The following is a 21,284-nucleotide window of genomic DNA, read 5'->3' as shown; positions in this document are numbered from 1 at the left end:
TTTAGAGAAACACAAAAGGTGAATTTCTTTTCTTGCTATTACAATCTATGAAAAATTGAATTGACACAACAACACAATAAAAACAGTACACGGTAAAAAAAAAAAAGAAAAAAAAAAGTTGAGCCAACTTAACATTTTAAGGCAACCAGCTTCAGCATATTTTGGAGTTCTCTCAACTTATTTTTGTAGGAGATTCTCAACTTTTTGTTGTATAAACTTAAAACAACAAGTTGAGAAAACTAAAAAATCTGCTGAAGCTGGTTGCCTTAAAATTTGAAGTTGGCTCAACTTTTTTTTTTTTTACAGTGTAGTTGTGTGCAATATTCTAAATCTTTGGAAGCCATGCTAGCCTTGTGTTAGAAAAAGATAAACTTTTTAGTTAGCAAGTTTTCAAAAAAGAAAAAAGAAAAATCAAAATGGCAAAGTCTGTGGAAAGCCCTCAGTTCTTAACCCCTAAAAAAATATTTATGTTCTGTAAAAGTTCTCAATTCACCAGCCTTTGGCATAAAGTGGTGACATAAGTTCATTTTTGGATCTAGTCTGCATATTATAAACTCACTGCTGAAAATATATGACAGCAGAATCAGATTCTTGGCTATAGAACACGCTAGATGTGGCTCCGATTGTTTCTCCTGACGCCATCTGTGAAATATGAATTTCACACTTGGTTTTTACAGTGTCAGAACAGATGGAAAATGAACCCACTGTTTTGGCCATCAGAGGGCATTTAAAGCGTGTCTAAAAATTTTATGATCAAGAAGCCTGTCAATATGGCAATAAAAAAAATTAAAAAAAAATAAATGTAATTTTATTAACTTAAGAAGTACAACACTCAAAATGAATTCCCACACTGTGTTAACAGCAACCGCTGAAGGTTAATTGAGCTGCATGTGGTGGTTACAATAGGAGGTCAAAGGCAGTGACCCTGAGCCATAACTACATGCTCTTTCTGCCCCGTGAAAGGAAAGTGAAAACCTCACTGCATGCAGCCTGTACAGTGTGACAGATGCAAAAAGGAAACATGGCACAAATCCTCTGAAAAATAATGATAATATTGTGCAGGTGTGCACAGGTTTATTTAATGATTTTTTAGAAATAGTCCAATGCAAAGGTTCAAGGATGTTTCAAACTGAATGTTAAATCTGTAGCAAAAACCTTACGTTATTAAAAAGTCTCTGATTAAACAGATTTTGAATGGAAAAGTATATATTTTTAAAGCTGATTGTAATGGATTATGACTGCATTGCCAGCATATTTCACATATTTTATATGATAAAGAGAATGACAAGTATTTGAACAGACAGAAAATAGGCATTTTTAAAAAATGGGAAGATTTTCTGAAGATTCAAATAAGCTGGTTAAGTTTTTTTTTTTTTTCAAATTAGAACCTGATGTATAACATATACGTATGTGAACATACAGTAGGCCTATATGCTGTATTATGTTGGTAAATGTTGACAAATACTTAACTTATGAATAACATATATAAGTATACAGTATATGTGTATTATGTTGGTAAATATTTTAAATAACTTCCATATATTTACGAATTAAAAATATTTAAATTAGCTACAAAATCCATAAATTAATTATTCCTATTTTTCTGTATCTCTACCCAAACATTCTCTATTATCACAAAAAATGACAGAAATGCCAGCTATGTCCTGTTTCCAAGGTATGCTGGGTGACCTTTCACCTTGTCTATGATTATATATATGTACAGCCTGAGGTGACAAGCCTATGAGTATCACATTTCTTAAAGCATGCAAGATATGCAAGGAGGGGTCTGAGTTACATTAGATAATGAAAACACAGCAGACGTACATGTATAACACTCTCTCTTTCGCTCACCTGCCCACGCCAAAGACTTAAGTTACACCCAAGAGGCATGACGGGTTAAGAATGAACACGTTGTGAGTTGAAAAAAACACCATATCGTATATAATAAGCCTCTAATTCGCTGAGACAACATTTATCTGGATAGTGCATTTTATTAACTTACATTTAATGTTAATGTGTCAAAATGCAATTCCATGACCAAAATAAAAATGTAAAACTAAAACTAGAAATAAAAATAAATATAAAAAAATATAAGTTGAATATATATATATATATATATATATATATATATATATATATATATATATATTTATTTATTTATTTTTTGCATTGCATTTTGTTTTAGAGTTGAAAGATCAAAATCTACAGAAAACTACTGTATTTTTCTGGACTTTATTATCTATAGATTTTTATCTTACAGTTTAATCTACAATGTAACCTGGAGGACTTTGATAACCAATCCCAATGCAGCATGTAAACATATGACATCATCATTGGCAGAATTTGAATTCCATCATTGTTAATCAGTTTTAAAGCTGATTGTAATGGATTATGACTGCATTTTGAACAGATTTTACATATTTTTTATATACTACAGAGACACATCGGGTTTTGTATTTAAAAAAAAAAGTTTCAATCTTTGCGGAACAAAAACAGCTTAAACTGGCAGGTCTTAGCTGGTTAAAACTGTTTTTTTCTGCCTGTCCAGCTGAAAAGTGGCCCAAAACCCTCTAAAACCAAACCACCAAACCAGGTTAGGCTGGTTTATGCATTGTTTTTTTCTAGGAGGAATAGCACAACTAACTTCACACAGCAACTGCAAGTACTTATTAACTACTAGAAGTTAAAATATTCAACTAACAGTTAAATAGCTGGGAAAATGTTATACCTGGATTTGAACCAATGTTGTCAACTGAAATCTGCATCTGACACACGCATAGCCTACATTAGTCTAACTGTGCCTGTTTGTGATTCTCGCTACATTAGGACTGTCCTGGCAGGGAGTTGCAGCTAAATGTGAAATAAATTGGCATGCAAATTACCAGCGATCAAGTCAAAGAATAATGTCTGTTAACAGTTGGCGGTAAACGAGAGGACACGACTCGTTCTCCGCTGCAGAGGCATACAGACAGCAGCGAGAGCGTAAATAAACTGCACAGCAGAGCAGCCACGACCTTCACACAAAAGCCCCCGGATTCCTCTCAGTCATCCTCAGACCCCCTGATGAGAGCCATCCAATTAAAACACTGATTAACTGCTGCTGTAATTCTACAAGGGTTCATGTCAGCCAAGACCCAAAGACAATCAGACTACTTGGGGAAAAAACAGAGGAACGTCAAAGAGTAATGTTTTGGAAATAACATTCATTAATCATATAATAATATTAACAAATATTATCTCAAAATGGTTCAAAATTAGTTGAACTGAAGTACAAATCAAATATTTATCTGTTAAGCATTTTATTATTATTATAAAAGTGTTATATGATATTTCAACTTGCATGTTTTTTTTTTCTTTGTTGGAAGAGGTAAATAATAAAATAAATCTGCAACGGCATTAACTTCCTCTTTGTTTCCACTATGGCTGTACAGCAGTGACCAAGAGTCCTTGTTGCAGTAGCTTTTGGACCCTGGCTTTGATATTCATCTTCAGAAATCTTCCGTAAATCTCACATCCTCCATGTTTTAAAGGGGTCATCGGATGCCCATTTTACACAAGTTGATATGATTCTTTAGGGTCTTCACTGGGTGGATTTCTATCATTATAGGATGGATGCGTACACACACATTTATGTTCAAACAACTTGTAAAGTGAATTTAGCATCCGATGACCCCTTTAAACCGCACACAGTTGCTGGAAGTCACCTGGTCCTGCCAAAAACAAACGAGAAAAATAAAACAAAAGAACAACAGAAAGACAGAAAAGAAGAAACAAAACAAAGCAATCAACACGTGGTATTTTTCTCAGTCTCAGTTGATGATTCTGCAGGTGTTCTCTGAAACCACACAGATTCACTTCCCCATCTGCAGCTTTCTGCCCCTTGAACTCTCACTGACACCCACTCATGTCTGTAAAACAAACCCTCTCTCTTTGATGACCTTCGTGATGAACACACAAACCACAGATACACACTCGGAGGGACTATTTGCAGTCTATTCCTGCAGAAAGAGAAGAAGAAATGCTCTTCAAACCATTTCATCTTGCAACTTTTTTGTGGTTGCACAAACTGTTAGCTTCACTTTTTCTCAGTTCCTCATTATTATCCAGATTCACTGGATGTCAGCGAGTTATAAATAAATTAGAAGTTGATAAATAAAGGATTAGTGAGTAAACAGTGGTCCAGATGCGGAGATTATGAAAGATTATGCCTGGTTTGGAGTTATGAAACAACAATGTCAGTTTAGTGTTTGTTTTAATTTGCTTTTCCAGAAAAACCTGCTTGAAATTTGTCGTTCTGTGGTACAATCACCGTGCACAGCAAAACCAGGTCTGATATTTCATTCTGGTGTTCGCTGGGCCAGCAAAGTAATTATTCACATTATTATGACAGTAGATTTGTCTGCGTGATAGAGAAATATATTGCGAGCTGTTGGACTGCAGCAACAGATGGAGCAAATTTGAACCCCACATATTAAAACCTTCAAGAAAAAAGGTTTTAATTAAAATCCAATTTTGCCTTCATGAGTTACTCTATTTTGTCTCGTGGTCTGAAATCTAAAGCAACAGACCTGTGAAATTGGAAAGGAATCCAAACAGGCCTACTAGACTCCGGAAACTTCAAAATGAACATTTTGACGTGACAGACAGATAACGTCATTTATGTTGATAAGCATTGCTGTATCGGTCAAAAATGAATCCAAGAATGTGAGCTGAATGTATAGGTCTATCTGATTCATTGAATCTCAAGTACATGAGCGTCTATCGAATGATTCAGGCAAACATAGATGCATTTAGGCAGATCAGGGATTAGCGCATTTCCTTCAAAATGAAAGTAACGTTAATCCTCTGCATCTTCAGCAGCTCAGATGTCGGGAGTGCATGACGACTGCTATATTCATTATTACATCCAACAACAAAACACCTCAAACGCTTAATCGGAGACATCTTGTCTTCCCCTGCACCGGAGCTGACACAATGGCGGACAGCTCTCAGCTCACTCAGGGCGGGTCTAAGGTAAGACGGTCTTGTCAATCAACTATCGTGGGAGGGGTCTGTACAGAACTACGGCATTCTGACAGGAACCCCAGAACAGCCTGATTTGAGAAAGGGGATTTTAAAATAGGGATTTAAAAAAAAAACACTGGGTGGATTTTTATCATTATAGGATGGATGTGTACACACACTTCCAACACACATTTATGTTCAAACAACTTGTAAAGTTTCTCAATATATCTCCTCCTCTTAGGTTCACATAGGGTGGTGAAATAGTCCTTTGACTGTTAAAAATAATGAATTGTTCCTGTCGCCGATTACGTTTCCCTCTAGTGGGAAGCAGTTATATTGCGCTCTACTTTTGTGTTCCTAAAAGCTTGTTTTTTGGGGGTCGACAGCTTATAAAAACGCAGTTCTGTTTTTTTTAGCTTGTTTACTGTACACCTTGCCACATTGCAGCTTTTAGGCATTGTTCAGTTTTTTGTTATGTGTCAGAAATTACAAGGAGGCAGCCTCCCGCTATACAAAGTCAATGGAGGCGTTGGATTTTCAGATTATGACGCGTGTCGCTCTGTCTCTAGATTACGACAAATATTAAACTCATTAAGAAAGCTATTCTATAATAGTCCCTCTATAAGGACAAAATCAATAGGTAACGCTAATCCATACTGTGCAATATAATACTGTAATGCCCAAATCCACTTAATCATAACTATTTTTTGCTTTTGTTTTTATATAAAAATTAGAATGGATTGCTATTGCCCAGTGCAAAAAAGTCTATGCTGTAAAAAAAAACTAAAAAAGTTCAAACTGCAGATTTTAAGGCAACCAGCTTCAGCAAATTTTTGAGTTCTCTCAACTTATTTTTTTGTAGGAGATTCTCAACGTTTTGTTGTATAAACTTAAAACAACAAGTTGAGAAAACTCAAAAATCTGCTGAAGCTGGTTGCCTTAAAATTTGAAGTTGGTTCAACTTTTTTTTTTTGTGTGTGTGCTTCAGCTCTGAATCACACAAAAAAAAAAAAAAAAAAAATAGATAACAAGAGAACTGAATTGAAATTCAGTTCATGTTATCCCTCAACAAAACACTCCCGTCTGTATTTATGAAAGACGAGAGGAAATTAAATGCACTTTTAACAACCCTCTTTTATGAACTGAGCTGTACAACATTACCTCCAAAAAGCATTTTTCAAGGACAAGTGATTTCATGGCCTATGCAGCAAAAAAACGTTGCTTAAAATATTCCAGAATACTTCTGAGATGTACAATGGAATAAAGATGATAAAAGGCTAATGTATGGAAAAGTGCACGTAAGCATGGAATCACTCCTAAACGCTTTCATCTAAGACTGACGCGCTGAACAATGGCTCTGGTTTTTCACAGTCACCTGCCAGGACAGTTGGAGCCGTGCTGCGTTTCCAAAGAGCTGAAAATGTGCTATAAATCTCTGTTTCTGCTGTTTTCTGGCACAATGCACACACTCTCACGGCTGTCTGCTGGGGAAACACAGGACAGGATGGATTTCTGCATGTAGGCCAAAGAAGCATAATACCTGGAGCTATCTGTTAGCATTCCCATTTATCTAAACTGCAGCTATTCTACTAGCACGCAGAAACTAATTTGTGATGATTTTGGTGACAGATACAATGTGGCATTTACCGGCATGTCTAATAAGAAGACTGTGATGACAGGGTCAGTAGGCAATGATCTGTGTCATATTAATCTACTCCGCAAAAAGGACCTATTCATGCAAATGCCACAGTGTCAACGCAGATAAAGGTCCAAAGCTCTGCAATGATCCTCAAAGTAAAATTACAAAGACCTAAAACTAACTTTTTGACTTCTTACAAGGTCACAAGCCTGGAAACAAAGACAAACTGTGCTCATGTGTGTCACCGAACACAGATGACAAAAGACACGGCTCATTCCAGCGAAGAAGGTAATGTGAACATCACAGTAAAATCAAATGCATAGTGTCTACTAGCAATATAAAAACATGTTAGTCATTATTTTAAAAAACACTTTTAAGATTAATCCATTTAATCTCTTTTATCAGTTAGAATGCTCTTTCATAGCTCAGGAGTCTTAAAGGATTGAAAATGAAATTAAAAATGAAAATATGTAATATTTCCAGACCCAAGAAACAGAAATAAAGACATAAAGACTGAACAAGTGTGCTGTCAAGATTATTGTTATCGCTCCATCTGCTCTCCACCTACAACAGGTAGATTAGAGCATATAGTCATGTGATCCGGCAGACCCACATGAGAGCAGATCCGCCACTGTCTGCTTCTGATAACATCTCCTGTTACTCCTCTCAGAAACATTCTGACTACTGGGAAAAATGTGATTCGTCAAGTTTCCAAAATACACCTACTGAACTCTGATGCTCCAGAGCAATTCAAGCACAGAGGAACAGAAAACAGGAAATCAGCGAGTTTTCAGGTGTCCTTGCAAAAAAGATATCACACTCACGGTATATATATACTCATGGTACATATACAGTATATGCACATATACACATAGACCTGGGTGGTTGTTGGTTTGAGTTAGTTTGCCAACTCCTATAGATCAATTTCTGTAAAAACTACAGTGTAAAAAAAATTTAATTGTAAGTTACCTTACCATGTTGAAAAATTGTAAATAGTTGTAAATTGCATTATACATAATTTTTCTGTAAAATACTCAAATTTGTCAACCATATAATTTACAGTAAAAAGACATATTACATATTAGATTAATATTACACATATTAGATATATTGTTTAAATAGTTTTGTTTCTTATATTTTTTATGAATAATGTACATTATGTATGGTGTTGATGTTATTTAATTTTAATGTTACACTGATGGTGTTTTGTCTTTGTTCTTTTGAGGTGTTTTATGGACAAGTCATTTCTATGGAAGCCTGTTTCTGCCACTGAATAAAAAAATTTAAAAAAAGGTTATTGCGGTTTTTTATCTCACAATTTTTTTTTATATCACAAATTCTTCGCAAGACTTTTTTCACAGAATTGTGAGAAATAAACTCACATTTGCAAGTTATAAAGTCAGAATTACGATTTATAAAGTCAGAATTGCAAGATGAAAATAATCTCACAATTATGACTTTTTAACTCAATTGCGATTGTGTTTATGTCACACAATTCTGAGAAATAAAGTCAGAATTGCGAGTTTGTATCACACAGTTATGAGGAAAAAAAAGTCAGAACTGCAAGATATAAACTCGCAATTCTGAGAACATATCAGTCTTTTCCCCCAAACAAGTCACAAGATGTTTGTTTCATGTATTATGGGATGACTGTTTATTTCATTAACTTATATGGTAACACTTTATAATAACCTTCAGTTGCAAGTCATTTTTAAGTGATTAGTTAATGATGAACTAATCGTTTACAAAATACTATACATTCACAAATGATTAAGTACTATGCTAACGATTTACAAATCTATCATAAGTTATCTTTAAAAAATAGCATCATGAAATAATCTATTACTATATTGCCCACACCTGTTACTTGCCACAGGTGTGTCTAAATACAAATTACAGGAGCATCACATGCTTGAAAATAAATTATTTCTTACAATTTTGACAAGGTGCCAATAATTTTGTCCAGTCTGTTTTTGAGTTCTGTGTGAAATTTGATCAAGTTTGACTTATATTCTCTTTTTTTGTGTGTGTTGTTGCAGTGCAAACAAAAACAATAAACATGTGAATAGCAAAACATTTGCAATTGGAACAATTTTCTGAGAGAAGTGTTGCATTTTCTGACAGAATTGCAAGGGTGCCGATATTTTTGGCCATGACTGTATAACATAATTTATTCAACAATTCTTCTCCCCGAGTTACCATCTTCCGCCGTTTTGGAGAGTACCCCAGGGCCAGAACGTAATCAAGGTAATCGGTGTTGTTTATGTTCAGGATAAAGTGCGCACATTGTGAACGTAAACAACGCTGATTACGTTGATTACATTCTGGGGTACTCTCAAAAACAGTAACTCGAGGAGAAGAATTGTTGAATAAATTATGTTATTATTGTTTTCTTTGTGCACAAAAAGTATTCTCGTAGCTTTATAAAATTATGGTTGAACCACTGATGTCACATGGACTATTTTACCAATGTCCTTGCTACGTTTCTGCACCTGGGAACATTGCAGTTGCATTGCTGTCTAAGTTATATATATATGAAGAGTTTGGTTCCAAAATGCGATAAACGCCATTTTAAAAAAAAAAAGGAGTTTCCACCAAAATCAGTATTGTATCTGATCGGTATTGAAAAGTCTGTTTTTTTTGTTTGTTTTTTTGTTTTTTATTACATCTTTTTATGAACATTTCAACAAACAAACAAAAAAAACAATCAAACAATGCCCATCTCTTACAATGCTAGTGAAAAAAAAAAAAAAAAAAAAAAAAAAAAAGTAAATAAAATAAAATGCGTTATTGCATACCAAAACTCAAAATATTGCTTAACGAGACATCAATATAATCCAGGTATGGAGTCCAAACTAAAAAGTCTGTTTTTAATTTTATGCAAAATGCGGTATTTGTCGTGTTATTCTGTCATGTTTTCTCCCTTTTTTCCCAAACCGCGACAAACGCCAATCTCCTTTCTCTGCAGAATGCGATAAATCTGCTCAGCCAATCACAGCGCACCATTCCACGCACTGTAGACAGTACCGGTAATGGCGGCGCTTTGAATACAACCGGCATTCTAGATTTCATCATCTACTTTGTGATCAACAAACAAACAAAAATTAGGGCTGCACGATAAATCGCATGTGATTGTCACGCGCATCTCGTCGGTAAAGCCGGTTATGTGATCTCCATCGTGTGCTTTTAAATGGACCAATATCGCATTCATAATCGCAGATGAATAGCATTCGATTATGCACGCGATATCGCGTAGCTTGTCAGTGTAAGTGTTTTTATTAATGCCATTAATGTTTTTGTTATATAGCCTACAGTGTATAGCACTAGTCAACTAAATGAATTTAACATGGCAAAGACTGAATGTATTTTTAGTCCAGTGCCTGTATATAAGATTAGTATTGACCAAGTTCAGAGGCTGTCATATGTGGATCAACTTACTTTGTTGTGTATTTTCAGTATTTTAAATATGAAAAAAAAAAAAATAATAAAAAAAAAAATATATATATAATAATAATATTGATTCGATGCATTTTGAAGGAAAAAAAAACATGTTATGGATTTATTGCATTTTGGGGGAAAAAAGATGAGTTTTTATAATAAATCTTTGAAAATCAAAATCTGGATTTGAATTTTTAGCTATGCTATGAGCAAGTTTGAAACAGAAAATAGTGGTTTTCATCTTGCCACTTTCTTGGTGAAGAAAACACATTTTTACTCAAATTAATCAAAATGGATTTAAAGCATTTTGGAGCCAAAGTCTTCATATACACATATATATGTCTGTGTACATATATGATTTGGCAAACTGATTCAAACCAGTCTGTAAGTGAATGATTTATTAAAAAAAAGGTTTGAAAGTCAAAAGTGAGCTTCATAACTTTGAGGTGGTCAAATCTTGTAGCCCCTATAATAAAGTGTTGATATAGTGTGGTAGGAGTGTGTGGTACCACAGTTCCAGCTGCTAGAAAGCAGGTGTCTCTGTTATTTATGTTTCAGTCATTTATTTAGTTTGAAGCTCAGGTGTGTATGTTATCAGAGTGTTCCCCAGAACTGAACAGGAAGTAGAGCTGCTCTTCTGTTGCTCCTCAAGCACTCATCTGTCCTCTGTGATTCATCATCCAGCACACGAGAGGGACATCTGCGTTTTATCTGAACCCTCTCCAAACACAACCAGAGCCCGAAGAGAGAGAAAAGAGTGTGATCTGTAAACTAATTACAGCAGGTGGCAGCTCCAGCATCATTCATCACTAAACTATATTTGGGAGAAAACAAATTACCCACAAACTTGGATAAAGAGAGATCCATTTGAAAACACATGGGTTGGTTTACATGACAAGATGTCCAGAAGATTTAAAAATGAGCACTGTTTACAAATGCAAGAGACCGTTCCACTGAAATGACACAGATTTCCTGTGATATGTTGTGTCTGGAGCGTCAGGATTCAGCTGTGTTTGTCAGCGAGGTGCCCAGCGTCGATCTGTTCTCATTAGTTCTGATGAATGTCTTTGAAGACCTCTCCTTAGCGAGTGAGGTCACTGCGGTCCCATCATGAAAGCTACAGGAACTGCATTGCAAAAACAGACATGGTAAAAATCAGTTTCTCCTTACCTGGGATGACTTCAAAAAGGAACTTTCCGCCTTCCTCCCCATTGCTGGGATGTTCGGTGACTCTGTTGCCAGGTAGGGAAATGGTGCCCTAGAGGAACCAAAAAGCCAAAAGAAACTAGTCAGACACAAACTGCTGAGGAAAGCAAGACGTACGAGGAAAATAAAAAAAGCTTGGGTGCATTGGAGAATAGGATGCTAAAATGTGAAAAATCCCTTTCTTGAGACTTAATTCTCATTTATATATTTTGATTTAGATTTTGTCTGTTTGATTTAAGATATAAAATGTAAAAATATAAATAAATAGCATTAAAAAATATATAAATATATTTCATATAAAAAATGTTAATAAATTCCCTGTTAAAAGCTAGAGTTAAGTTCAACTTGCTTTTCCTTATTATTATATTTTCTAAATATATATTAAATATTTTCAAAGAAATATGTATTATTTATATAAATATAAATACCTATAATAAAAATATATTTTACATATAATGTATATACACACACATACATTTTGTTCAAATGAAAAGCTCAATTGAACTCCAACTTATTTTCCTTTACATGTTATTTAAATATTAATTATTTACAGTTTAATATCATATATAGATCTAATTTTTTTATAAAAATAATATATTCAACTTAAAAATATGTTAAAAATATAAATATCTTTCATACAAAATAGATGTCTGAAAAAATAACAAAAAATAAAACATATATATTTAAAATTCCATCTTGTTTTATCTAAATATACTTTTATATTTATAAATGTGTATGTATATGAACTTATTATATTATTAATATAACTAACTTTTATAAGAATTCATTGTATATAATATACATGATAATAATTATATATTATAAAAATAAATATATAACTATTTTTGATCAAAAGATCAAAAAAGCAGAGACTTCTTTCAAAGAAATTACAATTAAGTTCAACTGTTCCCAGAGTTTTACTGAAAAGCAAAGGGATGAGAAATGTCAATGCTGGAAACCATCCCATCATCTGGGCATTAGCTGGAGTCAGAAGGCAGAAATAAGTTCAGAGGTTGCAGATGGATCCCTCGGGGGCTGTATGACAGAGCGCAGGTGGCATTAGAGTCGACAAAGCTCTTGTTATTATGGAGAAATCGGATCTTAAGCAGCACTGCGACTACTGTGGGATTATAGATCAGTGTTTGACATGCTGGATGAACTGCTGCTTTAAATAGACCCAACATCAACGCGGCACACAGACCATGTTACAACCACCAGCGGACTACTAAAGCAGCCTGATTTCCCCCACTGCTCTCATCTGTCTGTCTCTTTATCCTCCCAGCATCTCGCCCTCCACTATCGATGCTTTCTTTTATCTCATGCATCTTTCTCTGTTTGTCATTTTCTTTTCATGCTACACCACTAATGCACTTTCTTTTCATACTACTGTACAGAATGCAGTATGTATACTGTGGACATTATGTCCACAGTATATAAATATGTATATATATATATATATATATATATATATATATATATATATATATATATATATATATATATATATATATATATATAAAGAGAGAGAGAGAGAGAGAGAGAGAGAGAGAGAGAGAAAGAGATAGATAGATTTAGTTTTAAAACCTAAAATGACCCATTTATTGCCAAAATTATAACTTAAAAGCACTAACTTTAAGGGAAATTAAAAATACACTTAATAAAGTCAAGGGACAAGAATGCAGCATATCATATTTGACATATATCATATTTGTTATTATTTTGTAAATAAATAAGCGTCAGAGATGCTCAAGGGGGATTTTCCGTCATTTTAATACCATGTGTTACATCCTCTTATTTAAATCACATAATTACGATATGCATTACTGATTGTCACACATGGTCAGTTTTCATATACATCTTTATAGTAGCATTACAGTAGGCACTGGCACACTGGGGTTATTTATGGTATGCAGGGGAACAACTGCAGAGGTCTAAAGCAGTCATCTTTGAGGGAGAGTATTTCATATCTGCACTAAAGGGGGGCTTAAAAGGCACGTTTTCATTGGGAGAGAGAGAGAAAACAGAGCTCAGTTACATCCTTATCAAATATCAGTGCATATGTTCAGTATCCAGTATGCTTGGAAACAGTGAGAACATTCAGGATGCAGAGATTAGAATAGTTAACATAGCGGCTGATACATTATTCAAATATCTGCACTAGAGCTTCAGTTACATGACATTATCAAAACCAACTCAACTTTTTTGGGCTCAGTTAGGTTTGATTTTTGAAAGATTTTTTGAATAAATGCTTTCTACTCAACCAGCGCTTTCTATTTAGATTTCTGAAAATAATCATGGTTTCCACAAAAATAGCAGCACAACATTGATGATAATAGGAACTGTTTCTTGTGCAGCAAAGCAGCATATTAGAACGATTTCTGAAGGATCATGTGACACTCAAGACTGGAGTAACGATGCTGGAAATTCAGCTTTGCAACACAGGAATAAATTCCATTTTGAAAATATATTAAACCATATATTAACCACATTTGGCAATAATATAATAATATATAATAATACAATTTTATTATATATAATTATATAATACACCTCAATGTAATTTAATATTTAAACATACAATTATGTGTATGTATGTATGTGTGTATATATATATATATATATATATATATATAATACACACACACACACACACACACACACACTTGAGGTCAAAAGTTTGCATCCCCCTTTCTGAATCTGCAAAATGTTAATTATTTTACCAAAATATGAGGGATCATACAAAATGCATGTTATTGTTTATTTAGTACTGACCTGAATAAGATATTTCACATAAAAGATGTTTACATATAGTCCACAAGAGAAAATAATAGTTGAATTTCTAAAAATGACCCGTTCAAAAGTTTACATACCCTTGATTCTTAATATTGTGTTGTTACCTGAACGATCCAAAGCTGTGTTTTTTTTGTTTTTTTTAGCGATAGTTGTTCATGAGTCCCTTGTTTGTCCTGAACAGTTAAACTGCCTGCTGTTCTTCAGAAAAACCCTTCAGGTCCCAAAAAGCATTTTTGTGTATTTGAACCCTTTCCAACAATGACTGTATGGTTTTGAGATTCATCTTTTCACAATGAGGACAACTGTGGGACTCATATGCAACTATTACAGAAGATTCAAACGCTCACTGATGCTCCAGAAGGAAAAACCATGCATAAAGAGCCGGGGGGTGAAAACTTTTTGAATTTGAAGATCAGGCTAAATGTAACTTATTTTGTCGTCTGGGAAACATGCAACTATCTTCTGCAGCATCTGAAAGGCAGTACTAAATGTAAAAATATTATATTTAGGCAAAATAAGAAAAATGTACACATCTCCATTCTGTTCAAAAGTCCCCCCCCGGACTCTTAAAGCTATGGTCTACGATTTCAAAGATTGTTCATTATTAATAACCTCGTTTAGATGCTGGTTATGGTTCTACAGTACAATCCTAATAATATGAAGAGAAAAAAGAATGAAAAAAATCCATTCACTCTATTGGGTGTACACCCGCAGAGAAATTGACCAATGTAAGCTGTCCGGCCGGACAGCTTACATTGGTTAACTGCTCTCATCCAATCCCCTGCTCCACTCGCGTCTCCACCCACCACACCCCACCCCGCCCCCTCCTGCGTCATGAAATTTTGCGCGAAAGTAGGCAGCATCAACTCAGCAATGGAGAAAAACCAACAAACAGACAGCAGCAAGCGGCCCCTGCTCGCCCCAACAGTCAAGGTTAGAAGAAAGAGAAAGTCAACTGAGGAAAGAGCAGAGATTAAAAAAAAATGTGAAGAACGCCGGACTCAAAGCCGAATCAATATAGTGTCCACCATTGCCCGTTGGAGGAAGCTCCAGAGAAACCTTGGACTTAAAACCGACGCTGACATGGCTGACTTTTTGTTGAGCAGGTAAGCATTTATTTATACTTTTATGGTGTGGTGTATTACATAAATAGTTTTTTATCAGTCTGACAACATGATCATGCTACCGGTCGGCATTGGAATGTTAGCCGACATCGCACATGGTACATCTCTGTTCCATGTTTACTCCTGCTTGACTGAGTGACGTTGTTCAGGTCGTTTCCCGATGGGAGGGATCAGGTAGCACAGAGGGGAGGGGTGTGCGTGTGGAGGGGCGGGATGAGTTTTTTAAAAATTCTGGCTTGATGATTTTCAACATCGTAGACTACAGCTTTAATGCATAATTTTTCCTTCTGGAGCATCAAAACGAGTCCCTCATTTTTCAAAATATTATTGTTCCTATTGAGTGTTTAAACCATTAGGATCAGTTTACTATGATATAAGAGTAAACAAGACCTTATAAAAATACTTGGTCTAGATTGTAGGGTTCCTGACTGTAAGTGGTGCCTGTCATGGTTACACGAACCTCGTGAAATGTGAAAATCAGCCACATATGACAATCATTACACAATGACCTCTTTCCCCCGGGCTTTTCAAGTCTCTCTGCATGCGGTGCAGTGACTTGCTTCTGTTAAAACATCATAAAGCTTTACGAGATGCTGCTGCCAGCACGTTCCTGATTAAGTTGAACTCGAACTTCTTAAGTGACGGAAACCGTACCTGCCGCCCCCATGAGGAGCATTGGTGGGGCTCTTGAGGATAGTACAAATTTCAGCCCACAGTAAGGCAGGTCAGCGGTTTGTTGTGGGCAGCGGTTCCTGTTTTAGAACAGAAGCCTCGAGGGTGGGTTGGTAAAGACATGGGCCTTTCAATTAAAGGCATTTCTGTTGTCCCCAGAGAGCATTCCATGTGGAAAACATGGAAAGACGCAGCATCAAAAGGCAGGGAACAAAACCCAGCCCATTCCAGAGCAGAGGAAGCATGTGTCTTCCTTGGCGCACTTCCTTGCTTACTCTACACTAAGAGACGTGAAAGAATTAGTATGTGCTCTGGTGAACAACAACAATGATCATGATATATATAGTGGAGTATGGCCCAAAGCATTCTGGGATTACTCATGCATGCCAGTCTTCATATTAGAACCTACATTTACACTGTAATATTCTGATCTATTGTGATAAAACAAGCATTGACCTATATTTTCAAAGTTTACCACAGGAAGGATGCATTGATATAAAAATGTTGGCCGATACGATATAAACATTTTTAAAGCTATGGCCAATATCTGATAAATAGAACGAATTATAGTTGTATTAATATATATTGTTTTGTCAAAATAGGGGGGCGGGGGGAATAAAAACGGAACTATTTTGAGATCTGCAAAAAAATACATCTAACAGTGATAAATGGGTTTGTATAGTAATATTATAATATTAACATAATAACATTAACTTGTATAAGAATTAATTGTATTATATATAATTATAAATTATACAGGATAATAATTATAATTATATATTATAATAATTATATATTATATAATAAAATTATATATTGTTTTGTCTAAAAGTGTGTATATTAACATACTATTATAATATTAATATAATAACTAACTTTTATAAGAATTATATATAATTATATAATATGATATACATAATAATTATATTTATAATAATAATAAAATCTGAATATAATAACATCAAAATTCTATATTTTGTGTAAATGTGTCTATTAACATAATTATATATATATATATATATATATATATATATATATATATATATATATTTGGAGAAAAACAAATATGATTACAGTGTTGTTAATCAATATTAATCAATAATGCCAAAAATAATACAAATGTAAAAATGAAGGAAATAAGCATGAACAAATTCCCAATTTTAACCAATTGCGATACAGTGATATCTTTCTCATGTCCAATGTCAATTTAATTGAAATTAATTATATATAAAAAAATTTAAATATAAAAAATAAATAAAATTAATAACTAAATATATTATTATTATTAATATTTATTTATTTATTTTAAAAATGTGTCAGAATATAATGCTACTTATCATTGGCCATCAATGGAAATATATTCTTTTTGCCTAAAAAATATCACAAAACCTACCAACTGGGTCTTAACCATTCAAACCAGTCAAACCTTGACCCCTTGGATTCCCATGGTCATTGCTTTGGGGCAGCAGTTCATCTCTCAGCAAAGTGTTGCACCTCTCTGACCTCTCTGGAGTCCTGGCTGTTTTATTGTGCCATCATTAACACCTCAAGCCAGACCAGGACAGTTCAGACTTTAACACAACCCACCAGAAAAATACAGCATCAAAGACACTACCAGCTACCACATGCATTCTGTGTGATCTGGACAGCACAGGAGTGGAAATTGTGGGAAGAGGATATTGCCCCATCGCCTCAGATTGCTGTGCTACGTTGAGCTGGGGCAGAGGTTAGCGTAATATCATCTCAGGAATTTCCCTCCCTGCTTGAGAGAAAAATAGAGAAGCAGAACAAAGCAAAAAAATGATTTGTTATGTCACTAGTGTTTAAATTTAATTAAATTTCAGTCCCCATGGTGCCAAAACGAAGTTAGCTTCTCAGAAGCTGCATACAGAGCCAACGGGTATGTGGGAATTCTCCATAGAAACGCAAAAATCCAGCTCCAGATCGGATGAGAAGAGCTCGATTTGTTTATCAACCAGCGGAGATTGATGGTAAAGGACCAAAAGGAACAGGAGGAAATAAAACAAGCTACAACCCAGTTCTTAGGCCTGAAGTCCTAAACGGTCCCATGGAATTAATTAAAGGAAAGCCATTTGCTGTGGAATGGTCCCATTAGGTGCACGTTTACACAGTTAACCTTGACTTTTCCTCAGAGGGTTGCCCTCACGTCTCGTTCATTAGTGGCCCCTGTCTGTCCTGCAGCACTTTTTCACACTTAGAGGCTTTGTTTGCTCTCCTTTCTTTATTTCTGCTTTTTAATATGCAGTCTTTTGCCTGCAGCGAGTGCAACAAATGTACCCATATCCAGGTGAAATCAGCTGTTTATAATGCAAGTCTGTTTCTCTTTGCTCACAGAAAAATGTCAGAACGTCCAAGGGACTGCAGCAGTAGAATGAAATAAACAGCCATTTGGACTGTGGCAAAACATTAGGCACAACAGTCTTGGTAATGTTGCTAGCGTTAGGAGATATTGCTTTTAAAATACAGTACATTAATATTTTGTTCCTAAAAAGAGGAGCCAATTTTGGGACTTTTTATGGAAAATAAAACATTATTATTATTATTTTGTTACTTTTGCCTGAGGCAATGCTTGACATGCACATCATGCATTTAATGTATTCTCATATAGACAGATTTAATGTCTATAATAACGGCAATATATTATTTAAAACGTTTGAATTAACGAATGACTTGTGAATGGTTCATCATTAGTGAATCAAAAACATACAGCTCAACAGTGTAGTATGATTCTGAATGAATAGCTCTTTTTAGTGAATGAAAAACATATACAACAGTGTATGAATCTGAACGAATGACTCTTATGAGCCGTTTCTTGTTAGGGAATCACAAACTTACAGCACAACTATGTGGTATGATTCTGAACAAATGAGTCTAATGAACTGGTTCTTTTTAGTGAATCAAACATATACAGATTGCAAGAGTTTTATTTAAAATCATTTAAATATTAAATCACTGTAGTATTTCTATTTAATTATTATAGTTGGAAATTGTTGAACTGTATCTATGCCATCCCTATAAAGACGTTAAAATCAAAAGTCAATAAAGGTCTGAGTAAATACCATTTGCAAGACTTGTTATACATGTAAAATATTTAAATGAGCTCATTTGGCAAAATAATTGCATTTCTTGATTTCATATATTTCTTCTTTAAAGTATTAAAAGAATGGAAATGGAGCTGTTAAGGAACTGAAACCATAAAGAAGAATCAGATCTGTAATTGTTACAATATTTACAATTACCATCCCTATTAATAGACCTACATCCGTAGGTTATGGGAAATAGAGGTTTTCAATTTTATTTCTCAGTAAAACATTAAATAAGTCAAAAGTATGCTTAGAAACATAGTTCACCCAAATATGAAAACTCACCCTCATGTTGTTCCAAACCTGTATGAATTTCTTCTTGTTGAACACAAAAGAAGATTGTGAAGAATATTCTTTTTTTCATACTATGGAAGTCAATGGCTCATTTTTGGGTGAACTATCCCTTTAATAAATGCCATAAAATCAAAATATTTCAAAAAGTAATTAATGCACTTAAAACACTGGTGGTTAGTAATCAGAAGGTTGTAGGTTCAAACTACACTAAACCATGACCACTTTGCCCTTAAAACCTCAGGCTGCTCTAACAGACTGTTCCAGTTTCAAAAGCAAATTATCAGAAGATTTCTCCACTCACAAAAATGAAAAAGTCCATTTGCAGAACCATTACGATCTTGACAACTTTCAGCTCTCAGATATCTGCTACTTAACCAACTAGCCGCAAGTAAACATCATTACCCTCACCACAGTTTGTGGTCGTCTAACAGAAAACAGGTGGGAAATGAGCTAGTTTGCCAGGAGTTTAAATCAGAAATTTATTCTGAAATGGACAGCATCCATCTAGCTGTTTTGATTGGTCACAATTGAGTTGGATGCCAAATGTATTTCTCTATTTTTGTTGAAATTTGTTCTGTGCCGCTGAGAAGACCAAACCTAATTAGTAATATTATAAATGCTCACAATGGCAGACCTGATGGAATCAGGTTTGGCGGCCGGTGTACCTGTAGAGAGGAGGTCTACAAACAAGTAGACTGCAGCAGTTCAGAAATGTGATTAACCTCAACTTTCCATTACCTACATCCTGGCCAATGTAATATTTTCCCCTGTGAGATGCTCTGTACACATTATCTGGCAACAGAGATATATAGGCCACATAGTGTATGTGTGTGGGTAGTTTTTCTGTAAAAAAAATATATATATATATTGTGACGAGTCGGCTGCCTCCCCCCTTATTATCATCACCACCCCGTCCCGTATTCGCCGTCCTTCACCAGGCTCCCGACGGGAGTGGGAGTGTGAGAGAGGAGGGGTGCTGAAACAGCCAGGGCTGGCGACGTGTGATCAGGCGAACCTGATGTGAATAGAGCCTCATCACCGCCGCTGTTTAAATGCCGAGCGCGCCTCTACTCGGGAGACCGGTCTCTTCCCCGTGAATGCACGCTGGTGTCCTCGCGGGTCCAGGAAGGGAGCGTCGAAAAGGGAGACTGCCGCACCCGTTACGGCTGACGGGCCAGGATGCCGGGCCGTTTAATCCCCCAGAAGCTCCGGGGGCCAAGGAGTAGGACGAAGCCGCTCGAGAAAAGCCGCCGCCACTCGCTCCCGCACCCGAGAGGGGACTCCGTCCCTTACCTGGACCCTTCCTTTCTGAACACTGCCCTCCTTCACGTACCCCGCAGCACGACGAGGACACCAGATCCCCTGTTTATTTTGGACACTTTTTCCCCTTGGACACTATTTTGATTATTATTGTTTAATAAAAACCTCTGAGGCCTGACGCCACGCCCACTGTGTCTGTCGTTTGCTCCTCCTGCCACAATATATATATATATATTTAAAAGAGGTATCATATGCTAATTAAGGCAACAAATACTATAGTAATATTATGACAATTAAAAATAAGTGTTTTCTATTTAATATATATTTAAAATGTAATTTGTAAATTAATTTAATCCTGTGATGCCAAGCTGAATTGTCATCATTTCTTTTTATTATCAAGAATGAAAACAGTTGCGCTGCTGGAAAACATGATACTTTACCATTCAAAAAGTTTGGTGTAAGTACAAACAAATTAATATTTTTATTTAGCAAAGACATTAGCCTAAATTGATCAAAAGTGGCATTAAATAAATTTATATTGTTGCAAAAGATTTTCTTTTTTTCAGGATTCTTTGATAAATGAAAAGACAAAAACCGCATTTATTTTAAATAGGTTTTTTTGTAACATTGTAAATCTAAGTAATCATTAAAAATACGCATTTACTGTCACTTTTGAATTTAATGCATCCTTGCTGAATACATAAAAACAAACTAAATAAAGTCTGAACTAACTTCAGACTTTAGTAGGTG

General features: G+C 35.1%; 1 protein-coding gene across 2 annotated transcripts in view; it reads right to left on the bottom strand.

Annotated features, from left to right (window-relative positions):
• The window catches only part of LOC306856172 (rho GTPase-activating protein 24-like), a 133,546-nt gene that overhangs the window by 73,859 nt on the left and 38,403 nt on the right, over window positions 1-21,284 (bottom strand). For both annotated transcript variants that reach the window (XM_079395253.1, XM_079395254.1), the window contains exon 3: window positions 11,252-11,339. In XM_079395253.1, the coding sequence (XP_079251379.1) occupies window positions 11,252-11,339 (88 nt within the window). The remainder of the gene's footprint in view (window positions 1-11,251; window positions 11,340-21,284) is intronic.

Source organism: Barbus barbus, assembly GCF_936440315.1.
Source record: "Barbus barbus genome assembly, chromosome: 36".
Taxonomy (NCBI): Eukaryota; Metazoa; Chordata; class Actinopteri; order Cypriniformes; family Cyprinidae; genus Barbus; species Barbus barbus.
Note: the sequence above shows the minus strand (reverse complement) of the source record. Positions and strands in the feature narration are given on the sequence as shown.